At 54.7% G+C, this 14,584-nt stretch overlaps 4 protein-coding genes across 4 annotated transcripts; all 4 read left to right on the top strand.

Moving 5' to 3' along the window:
• Positions 1-392: 392 nt before the first annotated feature.
• Positions 393-4,095, top strand: C8A04DRAFT_10200 (uncharacterized protein; the record flags this gene model as incomplete). Its single annotated transcript, XM_062776499.1, has 4 exons — positions 393-2,212; positions 2,282-2,542; positions 2,598-3,183; positions 3,244-4,095. 4 exons carry the CDS (start codon positions 393-395, stop codon positions 4,093-4,095), a joined length of 3,519 nt encoding a protein of 1,172 aa, XP_062639361.1.
• Positions 4,096-4,648: 553 nt separating this feature from the next.
• C8A04DRAFT_35281 (Alpha/Beta hydrolase protein) lies at positions 4,649-5,793 on the top strand (the record flags this gene model as incomplete). The annotated part of the gene is made up of 2 exons (XM_062783106.1): positions 4,649-5,554; positions 5,752-5,793. 2 exons carry the CDS (start codon positions 4,649-4,651, stop codon positions 5,791-5,793), a joined length of 948 nt encoding a protein of 315 aa, XP_062639360.1.
• A 1,417-nt stretch (positions 5,794-7,210) lies between these two features.
• C8A04DRAFT_26148 (uncharacterized protein) lies at positions 7,211-8,927 on the top strand (the record flags this gene model as incomplete). The annotated part of the gene is made up of 2 exons (XM_062779822.1): positions 7,211-7,678; positions 7,761-8,927. 2 exons carry the CDS (start codon positions 7,211-7,213, stop codon positions 8,925-8,927), a joined length of 1,635 nt encoding a protein of 544 aa, XP_062639359.1.
• Positions 8,928-11,857: 2,930 nt separating this feature from the next.
• Positions 11,858-13,439, top strand: C8A04DRAFT_26147 (glutamine synthetase; the record flags this gene model as incomplete). The annotated part of the gene is made up of 8 exons (XM_062779821.1): positions 11,858-11,860; positions 11,940-11,975; positions 12,049-12,141; positions 12,207-12,370; positions 12,450-12,802; positions 12,878-13,157; positions 13,226-13,357; positions 13,421-13,439. 8 exons carry the CDS (start codon positions 11,858-11,860, stop codon positions 13,437-13,439), a joined length of 1,080 nt encoding a protein of 359 aa, XP_062639358.1.
• Between the last annotated feature and the right edge of the window lie 1,145 nt (positions 13,440-14,584).

Raw genomic sequence — 14,584 nt, 5'->3', positions numbered from 1 at the left:
GAAAGGGAGAGGGGTTGTTCCAGAAGGTCCTGAATTCATGATGCAAGAACGGGGGCCTTGGGGTCACGCAGTGGGCAGTGCGTGCAGGGACTTGCGTAATGAACTTGTCCCTTCTTGGTTCTAGGCTCTTGGCGTGCCTTGCAGCCGCGGGTCAGCCCCGCAGGAGGTCTCACAATGATCTACGGGTTAGGGTTGGCTATGATACAGTCCCCGGAAGGAAGGCGGTAAGCTGGTCGCGGTTGGCAGAATTTGTTCTGGAGCCAAGGCCGAGCTGCAAGTCCGCCTTTCCTTGTCCAAAAGCGACATCTGCAACCTGGTTTGGCCGTTTGGCCGCCTTTCTTCAACCCCGGCCAATATCTGATTTCTCAAGCCTTTAAAGGGTCGCCGTCATAATGGATGATCTGGAGTCCCTCGAACTGCTGTCCCTCGTGTCGAAAGTCACGTCGGAATTGCAGAACCATCTCGGCGTTAACGAGAAGACGCTTGCCGAGTTCGTCATCGCACAACGCGTAGAATGCGCGTCGTTCTCGGAGTTCAAGGCCAAATTGGCCGCGTTTGGCGCCGAATTCCCGCCCAGCTTGGTGGAGAGTATCGACCGCCTTGTTCAAACGATGCACCCCAAGGTCAAAGGGCAAAAAAGCACAGCGGATTACGATGGCGATGGGAAACAGGGACGGTCAACGGGGGAGCAGACCAAGACTTTCAAGGGGTTATCGATTCCGGACAAAGAAGTCGAGGCTATGGATGACACATTTGCATTACTAGAGAGCTTAGAGCCAAAACGACCAGAAAGAGAACGACCTGAACGAGAACGCCCACGAAAACGGAGCCGAACACCAGACGAGTACCGGGACGATTCGAGGCGGAAGCGCAAGGACAGGTATCGATCGAGGTCAAGATCGAGGTCACGATCCCCGGGACGAGGCCGAAGGCGACACGAACGTTACGACGATGACCGCGATTTCCGCCGCCCACAACCCCAAGAGCTTGATGATGCACCTGAACTTCACAAGGTCTACGGTGGGCATGTCACGGGGGTTAAAGATTTTGGCGCATTTGTGAACATACATGGCGTGAAAGGGAAGATCGATGGTCTAGTCCATATCTCGGCGTTCGGCCAACGCGTCGACCATCCCTCTGACGTCGTTTCGAGAGGTCAGGAGGTCAAGGTGAAAGTCGTCAAGATCGAAGGCAACAGGATAGGGCTGTCGATGAAGGATGTCGACCAACAAACGGGCATGGACCTCGCGCCACAGATGAAAATGGGCTCTGGTGCGAATATGGAGGCTTTGGGCGGCCGTGGGCAGGCTCCTCCGGTCATGGGAACCGGGGCGAACGGTTCGTTTCAGGCTTCCGCAGCTGCCCGGGCCCAGAAGAAGCGGATGACGTCTCCAGAACGATGGGAAATCCGGCAGATGATTGCAGCAGGGATCGTCAAGGCCTCCGATTATCCCGACTTGGAGGAGGACTATAATGCGACGCTAAAGGGAGAAGGTCAGCTGGAGCTGGAGGAGGACATCGATATCGAGATTCGAGATGAGGAGCCCCCATTCCTGGCGGGGCAGACGAAGCAGTCACTCGAGTTATCACCAATTCGAGTCGTCAAGGCCCCCGACGGGTCACTCAACAGGGCCGCGATGGCGGGGGCGAGTTTGGCGAAGGAAAGGAAGGAGTTACGGCAACAAGAAAATGAGTCGAAAGAGGAAAAGGCCAAGGTTGACTTGTCGTCACAATGGCAGGACCCCATGGCAAACCCTGACGCTCGTCAATTCGCGAGCGATTTGAGGAAGCGACCACAAGCAGCACAATCGGCTCCGGATGGCGTGCCGGAATGGAAGAAGGTCATTGCCAAGGACCAGCAGTCTCTCGGGAAACGGACAAGCATGTCCATCAAGGAACAGCGCGAGTCCTTGCCCGTGTACGCTTTCCGGCAACAGCTTATTCAAGCCGTCAAGGAGAATCAGATCATGATTGTTGTGGGCGAAACAGGGTCAGGGAAGACGACACAGCTCACGCAATATCTCGCCGAAGCTGGGTTCACCAACAACGGCATGATTGGTTGCACACAACCCCGACGTGTGGCCGCTGTCTCGGTCGCCAAACGTGTGTCTGAGGAGGTGGGTTGCCAACTAGGACAAGAGGTTGGGTACACGATCCGGTTCGAAGACGTAACGAGTCCAGCAACCCAGATCAAGTACATGACGGACGGCATGTAAGTCGTGATTTCATTCCCCAAGATCCTAAGACCACAGAGGCGTTCTCATCTTGCTAACTGTCTTAGGTTACAACGTGAGATTCTGATTGACCCAGACCTGAAAAGGTACTCGGTCATCATGCTGGACGAAGCCCACGAGCGGACGATCGCGACGGATGTTCTCTTTGCGCTCTTGAAGAAGACGATCAAGAAACGCGACGACTTGAAGATTATCGTCACCAGTGCTACGCTGGATGCGGACAAGTTCAGCGAGTACTTCAACTCATGCCCGATTTTCACGATTCCCGGCCGGACGTTCCCGGTTGAAATCCTCTACTCGCGAGAGCCGTATGTCTTTCTCTTCAGTCACCTCCTTACGGCCTATGACTAACTTTTTACACAGAGAATCGGATTACCTAGATGCTGCACTAACAACGGTGATGCAAATTCACCTAAGCGAACCGATGGGTGATATCCTGGTCTTCTTGACTGGGCAAGAAGAAATTGATACGGCTTGCGAGATCTTGTTCGAGCGGATGAAAGCGTTAGGACCGGGTGTTCCAGAACTCATCATACTGCCCGTTTACTCTGCACTCCCGAGCGAAATGCAGAGCAAGATTTTCGAGCCGGCAGCACCAGGCAGCCGCAAAGTCGTGGTGGCCACCAATATTGCCGAGACCTCGATTACGATCGATTTCATTTACTATGTCGTCGACCCAGGGTTCGTTAAGCAGAATGCTTACGATCCGAAACTGGGGATGGATTCGCTGGTCATCACTCCTATTTCCCAGGCGCAGGCGAACCAGAGGGCAGGTCGTGCCGGTCGTACAGGGCCAGGGAAGTGCTTCCGCCTTTACACCGAGGCTGCTTTCCAGTCAGAGATGTTACCGACAACGATCCCTGAGATCCAGCGGCAAAATCTGTCGAACACAATCTTGATGCTTAAGGCTATGGGCATCAACGACTTGTTGCGGTTCGACTTTATGGATGTAAGTTTTTGTTACCTTTTCTCCGTAGATTTGGCGAATGATGACTAACTAAACTTTTAGCCACCTCCTGTAAATACCATGTTGACGGCACTGGAAGAGCTTTATGCTTTAGGCGCTCTGGATGACGAAGGACTACTAACCCGCCAGGGGAGAAAGATGGCCGATTTCCCGATGGAGCCGTCGCTGTCTAAGGTGCTTATTGCGTCTGTCGACAGGGGCTGCTCCGACGAGATGGTGACAATCGTTTCCATGCTCAACCTTCCCCAGGTCTTCTACCGGCCCAAGGAGAAGCAGAGCCAGGCCGACCAAAAGAAGGCAAAGTTTCACGACCCCTCAGGTGATCACCTCACCATTCTGAACGTCTACCAATCATGGAAAAACAACGGCTACGCCAACGCATGGTGTTTCGAGAACTTCATCCAAGCGCGGTCGATGCGCCGCGCCAAAGACGTGCGCGACCAAATCGTCAAGATCATGGAGCGCCACAAACACCCCATCATCAGCTGCGGCCGTGAAACAGACAGAATCCGACAATCTCTGTGCACCGGCTTCTTCCGCAACGCCGCGCGCAAGGACCCGCAGGAAGGGTACAAGACCCTGACGGAGGGAACCCCCGTGTACCTGCACCCAAGCTCGGCGCTCTTCGGCAAGCAGGCCGAGTGGGTGGTGTACCACGAACTGGTGCTCACCACGCGCGAGTACATGCACTTCACCACGACGATTGAGCCGAAATGGCTGGTCGATGCGGCGCCGACTTTCTTCAAGATTGCGCCGACTGACCGGTTGAGCAAGAGGAAGGCGGCGGAGCGCATCCAGCCGCTGTATAACAAGTATGCTACGGAGGACGACTGGCGGTTAAGCGCGCAGCGCAGGGGTGGGAGAACGGGTGGTGGCGGTGGGACGTGGGGTTGAGCTGGGGGCTGGGCGTGGCCATGGGCAGTTTCTGCGAGGTGGTGGAGTTTCTGTGGCTTGTTCACGATGCACCAGCTTGTGGTGGATGAACTGTGTATGTAGGTCTTTTTGGTTGGCGAAGAAGTGGTTGAGAGCAATGAAACCCAATCGATATGTGATACCCACCTCTATCCGTCACCCCTGCCTGTTCGCGCTTCTAGCCCGCAAACCATTCGCCGTTTACAATGTGGGGGGGCCAAGCGGCTAAGGGGCCGATCCACGCGGCCATGACGGCTGTGCTACGGTGAACGACATGCCAGCAGACCCGTTGAATTTCTTTTCTATTTGAACTAGGATTGGGAGAGACAAAGGGGAAATAAAGAAACAGCGGGGAAATGGCCGGCTGCTTGGCGGCCAGGCAAATTCGGCCTGCGTCTGGAGGCAAGCGCTAACGAGAGTTTACTCAACCAAGCTCAACAGGTAACCGGCTTTTGAAGGTCAACGTCCCATCAACTCAACACTGAAAACAAAAATAAAATATTATTCAGAAAAAAAGGAAAAGAAACATCCAACAATGGCATCCTTCTCCAATCAACCCCTCCAACCCCTCCAGCCCCAACCAGACGACACCATCACCATCCCCCCCTTGGACCCCTCCAACCACACCCACACCATCATCTTCCTCCACGGCCGCGGCGACAACACCCGCTCCTTCACCAACTTCCTCCGCTGCTGGTCCTCCTCCCGCGGCCGCACCCTCATCCAAACCTTCCCCACCATCCGCTGGGTCTTCCCCCAGGCCCCGACCCGCATCGTAGCCAGCAGTGTCCGAACCAATACCAACAACAACAACGGCGGCGCGGGAGCAGTCTACCCGCCCTATCAAACAATGCCCCAATGGTTCGACGTCTGGACCCCGCAGAATTTCGCTCAGCGCGAAGAGATCCAGCTCCCCGGCTTGCGGGAAATGGTCCCCGCCGTGCGGGAGTTGATCCGGCGTGAGGCGGAAGACCCGATCGCTGATCCGCGCGAGGGCAGGGGACTGAACGGGCGCTGGGATAGGGTCGTGCTCGCGGGTATTAGCATGGGGTCTGCGACGTCGCTGCATACGCTGCTGAACTTGGATGTGCCTGCTTCCGGAGGGGGGAGGTTGGGGGCGTATATGGGGTTTTGTGGGCGGTGTCCGTTTCGGGGGCGGACGTTGGGGGAGATGAGGGGGTTGTTGGGGGTTGCTGGGGCGCCTGTGGGTGGTGAGAATGAGACGATCAGGCGCACGCCGGTGTTGTTGGAGCATAATGTGGATGATCCGTTGGTGAAGATTGAGAATGGAAGGGATGCGAGGGATATCTTGGTTGGGTTTGGAGCGCAGGTGGAGTGGAGGGAGTATCCGAGTGGGGGGCATTGGTTTCAGGAGCCGGAGGGGATTGATGATGTGGTGAACTTTTTGGCGAGGGCGGTTGGGGTGGTGCAGGCGCCGGAGGTGTGGACTGCGGATGGGATGGATACTTATGTCTTAGGCGTTATTGGTGGGTGATGTGGTTAGGACACTGCGGAGGATGATTTCAAGATTAGACGGGCAAGGGAATGGTTATGTATGGGACAGGAGGTATTCATAACGACTGGCTTTGGCTAGATATTGAAATTGCAAGACTATCAACTAGACCTTTTCAAACACAGACTCGTGGTCCCGGAGTTGGGCAATATGTTCATGGGAGTTGATATGTTCGTATGCTCAATTTTATTATACTCGTTCTCGATGGGAACAACATGATTGATAATTAATTCTAGTCACTCTGTTCAGGATGTTCAGGACTGTGCGGTTTGTTCTCAAGAATATCAGATGGAAGTCGAGCAGGTGGGCAGGTAGGAAGGCAACAGGAGGAAGGCAGGCACTATATGTATCAGGTCCGCGTTACTCGCAGTCACCGACCTCCCCCAAGGCGAAATGGCCTAGCGGTCAGGAGAGAGGTCGGAATCCGTGATCTGGGAGTTCTGCTCATGCCCTTGCAAGTGGTCATGCGTTCGAGCCCAGGTCGAAGTAGCAGGAAGCGGTACCTGCAGTTCTCGCCCCGACAACCCTCGGCAACTGCGAAGTAAAACCTTCCCACAAAGGGGTTTTCGTAACTGACTACCCACATTAGCGAGGCGTGTGGCTGGTCAGTGAGCTTTTTGACTTTTTGACTTTTTCTTGGGTGTTGTTGGGAAGATATTCAGCAGACAGTTGTCCAACACTTTTCATTCTTAATTTCTTGGTTACCGAACTATTTCCTGAACAACTTTCGATCTATTACTTCATCCTTCTACCTCCGATACGATTGTTTTCAGTCAGGTACTTTCCCACTCAGTCACCAATAAGATTCTCAAAATCAAACCATATGCTCATCACTTTTAGCTCGACGTCATCGAGAGTTTGAGGTTAGTTCCGATTGAATTCATTCAAAAAGGCAATTAACACTGAGCCTCGTACAAACTTTGTGTGACGTTAGGGACGGTGGAGCTTGAAGCCCTAGATTTCCTAGAATTGGGCCACACGTAAATTATGTAAGTCCACCTCTGAGCCTCTTTGTCTTTCTACAACCCTCTTTAAATTCAAAAGAAACCTGGAATCCCGGAGCACCCGGATACTGTTTCTTGAGTCGTTTCTCTCCCAGTGGCACCCACTCGCTTTATCAATTTTCGGGTCTGTTGAATTGAATTAACCGACGATTGGCGGTTCTGGAACATTCATCTATGGAGAATTCGAGTGTCACCCCGCTTCGCCAGCCCTCGTTTGCTCACCGCCAGATCGCTAACCCCCCGACAACCCCCCACATACCCTTGCATTGCCCATTCAACTAAACCCTTCCACCCCCATTTTACTTCCTTGGACTTCCTTTGAAACGCGCAACCAGTTAGAACCCCTCACGAGAACGGGGTCAGGTGTCTTGGGCTGCAACTCACGAATCATCGCAGGCTTGTCTCTCTTTTTTTTTCTCCCTCCCCCAACTCCAACACCTTCCTTCTTCTAGTATTTATTTATTTTATTTTATACATTCTCTTGCCTCTCATTTGCTGGCTCGTCTTCCAGTTAGGGCCGTATTCCTCCAGGGCATGAGCCGGATCGGTTGGGCAGCATCGTCCATCCAGGCCTCCGGTCATGCCTCTGCCCGTCACCCTCCCGCTCTACAATGGCCTCCGCATAGGCCTCAACGACGCCCAGGAGTCTGAGGAGGACATCATCCGCCGCATCGCCTGGTACACGGCCGCTGCCGCTGCCACGGCCGAGCTGGAGGAGCAGAGCAAGGAGGGTATCATCTCGAACCTAGCCTCTCACCATCTCGGCATCCGGGCGTCGCGATGCATCGTTGAGCCGACGCGGAACTGGCCGCGGGGGAGCTTCAACCAGTGTGTCTTTATCGGTATCCATGCCCGGTCGATATGGGGCAAGATCGCCGAGACCTCGAGCTCTCGCTTGCTGTTGCGAGTTCCCTCGGCTCATCGGTTGGTCGGTATGGTGGAGGAGAAGATGAGATGTGAGGTTGCGACGTACATCTGGATGCAGGAAAACTGCCCGGATGTTCCCATCCCCCGGCTCTATGGCTTTGGCTTCCCGGATGGTCGTCATGTAAGTAAATTCTAAGCTGAGGGAATCATGAACGCAGTGAGTGAGGGAAGAAGGTGCAGAATAAGAGCTAACTCATTCTCAGTTCACCCACAGCAGTCTCCTGTCGTGGCCCCGGAGATGGGGTCGAGGGCTCCGGCGGATGTTCTGCTACCTGTTTGGCTACCCGGTTCCCTCTCACTACATGGAACGCTCCCGGTCTCATGAGTTCCCGGCGGGATACATCCTGCTGGAGTTCATCGAGAAGGGTCACCCGCTCGCCAAGTCGTGGTTCTCCAAGTCTGTCGACGCCGTCAAGAAGCAGAACCTGTTCCGCGGTATCTCTCGTCTGATGCTCCAGCTGGCCCGGATCCCGCTCGACCGCACTGGTTCTTTCACTTTCGACCCGGACACGGCCGTCATCTCCCTGACCAACCGCCCGCTCACCTGCAGTCTCGCCATCCTCGAAAACGACGGCGCCGAGCAAGTCATCGAGCCAAACCGGACCTACGAAAGCGTCGACCCCTACGTCGAAGACCTCCTGACCCTGCACGACAACCGCTTCCTCGCCCAGCCCAACGCGGTCACGACCAAGGAGGACTGCTACTACCAGATGGCCATCCACTCGACGCTCCGCATCATGACGCACCACTACCTCGACCGATCGCAGCGCAACGGACCCTTCTACATGCAGTTCACCGACCTCCACCAGGGCAACATGATGGTCGACGACGACTGGAACATCACCAGCCTGATCGACCTGGAATGGATCTGCGCCCGCTCCGCCCAGATGATCGATGTCCCCTACTGGATCACGTCCAAGAGCATCGACGAGATCTGTTCCTCGCACCACTCGGCCGAGTTCGCCGCCGCGCGCGAGGTCTTCATGGCCGCCTTCCGCGAGGTCGAGGAGGAGCTCTACCCCTCCCGCGTCGTGGAGGACGACGAGAATGAGGACCTCGAAGCGGGCGCTGTCGCGCCCCGCCGCAATGCCCAGGGCCACCCGCTCCTGTCTGAGACGATTGACAACAGCTATGCCTCCAGGGCGACCTGGTTCTTCCAGGCTGTCGACTCGGTCAACGCCATGTACCGGCTGTTTGAGCTGCAGCTGCGCCCGCAGTTCCTGTCGCAGCACACACCCGAGACGGTGGATGTGTTCTTTGCGGCGTTTTGGAACCAGCAGGCGAAGAAGATTGCGAAGCGGAAGCTGCAAGAGCGCAAGGAGTACTCTGCTAAGCTGAAGGAGCTGTTCCAGGCGAAGGGGGCTAAATAAATGAATGAAAAAAAGGAAAAAGAAAGAAAAAAGCTGGGAAAAAATGACGAGATAAGATCGGTTGGATTGACGTGCCTTCCTTAGTCTTGTTTGTTTTTGGCTTTTACGAAATTGTCCCACGCAGGCCATGAATCATGTCAGTTTAACGAACATAGCGTAACGTCACGAGATTCCTCGAAAGGGGTTTACTCTTAAAGATCTATGAATGAGACATGCCCAGTTTGTTAGCAAATCAGGAGACGCTCAGACCAAAAAAAAAAGGGGTAAAACTGTTGTCTGGGCAACACATGGCGAATTGGCTGACTCCTGCACGTCAGTCAGTTCAACTCAAGTTTCTCTAACCAGTGACGTCGATATGTGATGATGTATTGTTGCCAAGGATTCCCAGGGATCGCCCCCTTGGGTGAGGTTTCCTTACGTACTCAATCCCACGACAGTGGGAAGTCGACGTTATCAACTTCGTGTTCCTGTTTCTGGGGGCTTGTTTGATGCACATGGTGATTGGTTCAGCGATTCTGAATGAAGAAGGCGGGATGTGCAGCTAGGTCACTTTAGGATGTGATTTCGTCAAGGCCAATGCGTTCTGCTGACTTTTCTTACCCACGAACGCACCCCCAAAAACAAGATCTTCCGAGGAGTCCGTTTTGTCAATCCTCTTATCCCTTGACTGATGTCACGACATTACCCACGCCGAGCGTCAAGATAGGGACTTTTTTTTATTGTTTTCTGTGTTTGCTTCGTGTCAATGCCCCATGTCGTGTTGTGAGCACATGGCCGAAGTTGGCGCATCACGAGCTTCCCGTTTTGGGGAGCCGCGGGACCGGGCGCGGGTTGACACGGGCATCGTACCGAGGGTCCCACGGCGACCCACGGCGATCCGGATTCACGTCTCGACGATTTCCACGCTTCACGTTCAATCAGAGGCCAAAGACGGGAACCCGGTCAGCAACGGACACTAGGGTAGAGAAAGTGTCGTGTGGCACTGTGTGAGTACCATGGCGTCAATACTATGTATACTTTCGCTGAGGTTCCCCCTACCGGAACAACGCCATTCAAGACGGTGTCTGAGACGTTGATGACAACGGGAATGCCAGCGAGAAGATCAAATGCGAGGCGTTCGTTCTCACACATAATAGTCTCATGCAATTTCCATAACATTGCCGAATTCACCACCCGGGGGCTAGGCCACTATTGGGGAGGAAAGGCGATTGGAAGTTTGATGGACAATTTGACGATGGGATGCTTGGATGGATGGGCCATTGCCGACTTCCAGCCGGGAAAGTGTTTTGTCGGTGAGCAGCAGAGAGCTTTGCTGGCCGGGCGCGGTCCGGCCCTCGGGTACTTGGTACTTCGTTACGTACGTATCTGACCGAAACGGACCAACGGATCACGTGAAATCAGGGTCTCGAACGGCTAAAATCCAATGACGGAATGACGATGGATGGGATGGATTGGCGGTCAGCTGGCTGCGCTGCTTCCGGCTGAAATGGGACACACACATGTTGCGGTTGTTGTGCACCATGAGCGCACGACGAATGGGAGAGGGAAAATGCCTGGAGAACGGTGAAGGGCGCAACTGCACCGCCTCGGTGCCCTTGTAAAGTTGTGGCCCAGGCCGGCCTTGGCGTCATAGCCGAGCCACAAAACAAGAAGTGGCGAACTGAAACGGAGGAGCGAGGCCTGCCTAGCCGGTCGTTGTTGGCCTGGTTTGACGGGCGTTTCTCGTAAAACAACTGATTACTTCGTGAAGGGGTTATCTTTAGAAACGGACAATTTTGGCCGGCGGTGAGTTTGGCAAAGGTGAAGGGTCGGGCCGCCGGTGAACAAGAGAGATTACCAACAAAGAATAACTAACTTAGCCTGCAGTCCTTTTTCTTTTCTTTTCGGACCGGTTGGTGTAATGAAGGACGGGCGGCCGTGGTAACCTGCGGTGACCTCCGCAGGGGTTTCAGATCCGCGAAAGAATGTTCTTCCCAAACATGACACACAATACAAGGCCGTTGTCACATCCGGATTGGAGCCGCCCCCGGAAAATTCGAACGTTGGGGGAGCGGCTCGGGCGGGTGTGGGGCGGTGGAACATTTTAGGGCAGGTGCAATGCGGCCTCGTGGCAGCTGAGACGCACAGTTTGACAGCTGGCGATGCATCAGCGCCCTGACAAAAAACAGCTTGCAGGCGAATCAACGACTGCCGATAACATGGCACACCACTCACACCGATCTGGGACTGCGACGATCGCATCCATGTTCAACCTTGCAGCAAATAGTGGGGTGAATGGGGACGTCCAGGGCCTTCTTCGGGGGGGCCGGCGGGCCGGATCACGTTCGCTAAGAATAAAAAGTGACAAAACGTCGAAAACCCCTCATTGGGCTGCAAGTACCTCGACTTTGTCGAGGTCCGGGCGCCCGCGTGAGCCCGACAAGCGCCATTGGCGACAGCGGCGGACCACCTGCAGACGGGAGACTGATGGGACCGTCCGTGACTTTGCTCCTTGGGCACGTCGCGTCTTTCCAGGTTGCTGAGAATTTGCTGAGCATCGTGTCCCCTCGCCCCGAGTACCTTCGTACACAGTACAGTGCGCGACCCCGTCCTCCGTCTCATCAAAGCCTGCCAGGAACCGGCAAGGGCACGGGAAAAGGCCTCGATGTCTGGGAATGTGGCCCCACGGCCCCGCCACTCCGTCCCCCAGGCGGGGCCTCCCTCCGACTCGCCGCCGATAAAATTCCCTCGGTCCCTGCGTTATGAAAGAAAAGAAATGTGACTCCTTCGCAACTGCCTTCATCCCTTACCACTAACTTAATAACCCAATTGGTTTCTTCGTTGTTCTTTGTTGTTTGCTCTGTTCTCGATCCAAGACCGAGATACCCCAACGACCACCTACACCTAGATACCCCATATTTCTTTTTTTGTTCCAACACACATCCACAGCCATGGTACGGTGTCACTCCATCTCTTGTGTTTGCTCCTGTTGATAATTCCGGGATCCACATGCTAATGACTGTTGGTTTGCAGGCGACATCAGAATCATCAGTATCTCGCACAGAGATCGTAAGCACAACCAACGCCAAAGACAGGCTTACATGGCCCCCACAAAATACTCGACTAACACGCTACGCTGCAGCTTAACCAATACACCCAGCTCGACCAGCGCGGCATTGTCATTGCCGAGTACGTCTGGATCGACGCGGAAGGCAACAGCCGTTCCAAGACTCGCGTATGTTTTTATTTCTTCTCTCTAAGCCGCATTGTTTGCCACAAATCTAACTTGGAGTTCTCTAGACCCTCGAGCCCCGTGATGACGGCAAGCAGTGGGATGTTGACACATTACCCATCTGGAACTTCGACGGGAGTTCCACCGGCCAAGCCCCCGGCGACAACTCCGATGTCTACCTCCGCCCCGTTGCCGTCTACCCCGACCCCTTCAGGAAGGGCAACAACATCCTGTATGTGCAAACAAACAAGAGCCCTAGAATGCTCCAAGCAGATGGGTGATGGAATAGCAAGCTAACATGCCGGTTTTAGTGTCCTGACTGAGTGCTGGAACCACGACGGAACCCCGAACAAGTACAACTACCGTCATGAGTGCGCCAAGCTCATGGAGGCGCACGCCGAGACGATCCCCTGGTTCGGTCTCGAGCAGGAGTACACCCTCCTGGACCTGAGCGACCGGCCGTTTGGCTGGCCCCAGAACGGCTTCCCTGCTCCCCAGGGCCCATATTACTGCGGTGTGGGTGCTGGCCGTGTCGTCCAGCGCGATATCGTCGAGGCCCACCTCCGCGCGTGTATCTACGCCAACGTTAAGATCTCCGGCACCAACGCCGAGGTCAGCAAGTCGCAGTGGGAGTTCCAAGTCGGCCCCTGCGTCGGCATCAGCAGTAAGCAGCCATTTCCTCCCTGAACTTGGATGTTTCTTGTCATTTCTCAGGCACCATACTGACTTTGGAATCTAGTGGGCGACGACCTCTGGATCGCTCGCTACATCCTTGCCCGTGTTGCTGAGGACTTTGGCGTCAAGGTCTCGCTGCACCCCAAGCTTATCCCCGGTGACTGGAACGGTGCCGGCATGCACAGCAACTTCTCCACCCAGGAGATGCGTGAGGAGGGTGGCATGAAGGCCATCGAGGCTGCCATCAAGAAGCTTGAGGGCCGCCACCTCGAGCACATCGCCGTCTATGGCGAGGACAACGAGAAGCGTCTCACTGGTCGCCACGAGACCGGGGCCATTGACCAGTTCAGCTAGTATGTGACCTCCCCAGAAAGCATATCACGGGGATCTCGAGCTAACCAAAATTTTCCAGTGGCGTCGCCAACCGTGGGGCTTCGATCCGCATTCCCCGCGAGGTTGCCGCCAAGGGCTGCGGTTACTTTGAGGACCGCCGCCCGGCCAGCAACGCCGACCCCTACCGTGTTACCGGTATCCTCATGGAGACGTGAGTGTCCTTCCCGACTTGACTTCGGTCTCTCTATGTTCTACCTACTAACCCCGCCCTTAGGATCTACGGAGCCGTCTAAGGGGATGATTTGATATTCTGTTTGGGGGCGTTGCTGTCTTTTTCTTGTCAGAGGACACCAAAAAGTAGACCAGGGTTCTTGTTGGGTTCTGCGGAGGACACTTTTGCCTCCGCCGGTTCTTTTATTCGCTTCCGCATACCTTTTTTTATCCTTCGAAGGGGACGTTGTTGGGAGATCGAGAGAGAAGAGAGAGAGACCTTAATTCCTGTTTGGATCTTGCCCATATGGGGCTGGTGAAGGAAGGGGAGAGAGTTTCAGGGGGTACTTAGAGGCGCTACTTGCCTGCTTTGCCAGCTTTTTTTATATTGAAGGCTAATGCATGGCTTGGATGAGCCAAACCCCCAGCGTTTGGGTTCTGACGCTTTGTGTTATTAACATCACTTAGATGCATCATCGTAGGAGGCGCCACGGGTCGTTGTTATTTTGGGATATAGGGGCATGACACGCATGGTATGGAACGCTACAGGACAGCGATGATGATGGGAAGGGATGGGAGGAGGGAGGTATTAATATTATTAGAGATGGGGTGGGCGGCACCGCAATCATTACAACAGCGTTTTGTCCAACATCTTCAGCGCGTGGAGGTTTTGCTGTGAGCTAAGATGGCCATTTTGCTTCGTGTGGCTTGCCGGGGTGACGATGCTGTGTGCGGTTGCCCGATGTCGAACTGGTCGGCCTAGTCCACTTACAAGCTGGATTTGGTGTACTTACCCACGATCCATCCAAATATCCCTTTGCTAGGACAGCACCATCTCCCCTCTCATTCTAAGACGAGAAACACCATCACGACAGACCATCCCCCCTAATTAACTCAAATGTAAGACCTCAAGACCTAGACATCCAGTATCCCTAAGCACCAGACCCACCACCATGATAACACCACCACAGTCGCTTATCGCTCCTCAGTCACCCCGGCAAACGTACCCCTTCCCTATCTATCCTCCGACCTTCGGGATCGGACATCACTGCCACGCGATGCCACGCGGGAGCGGGAGGACGGGAGATCCCCCTCTCCCCCGGTTCCAACGGCGGTTCCAATCGCGCGGTAACCAATCGACAGCGTTGAGCAACAGCTGGACAAGTGGAAGTACCGGTACTTTGCTCGAGTGAAGTGGGGGGAAGGGGTCTCTTGGAAGCTCGGCAGG

Source organism: Dichotomopilus funicola (genome assembly GCF_033296635.1).
Source record: "Dichotomopilus funicola strain CBS 141.50 unplaced genomic scaffold C8A04scaffold_11, whole genome shotgun sequence".
Classification (NCBI taxonomy): domain Eukaryota; kingdom Fungi; phylum Ascomycota; class Sordariomycetes; order Sordariales; family Chaetomiaceae; genus Dichotomopilus; species Dichotomopilus funicola.
This window is presented reverse-complemented; position numbering and strand designations above follow the sequence as displayed.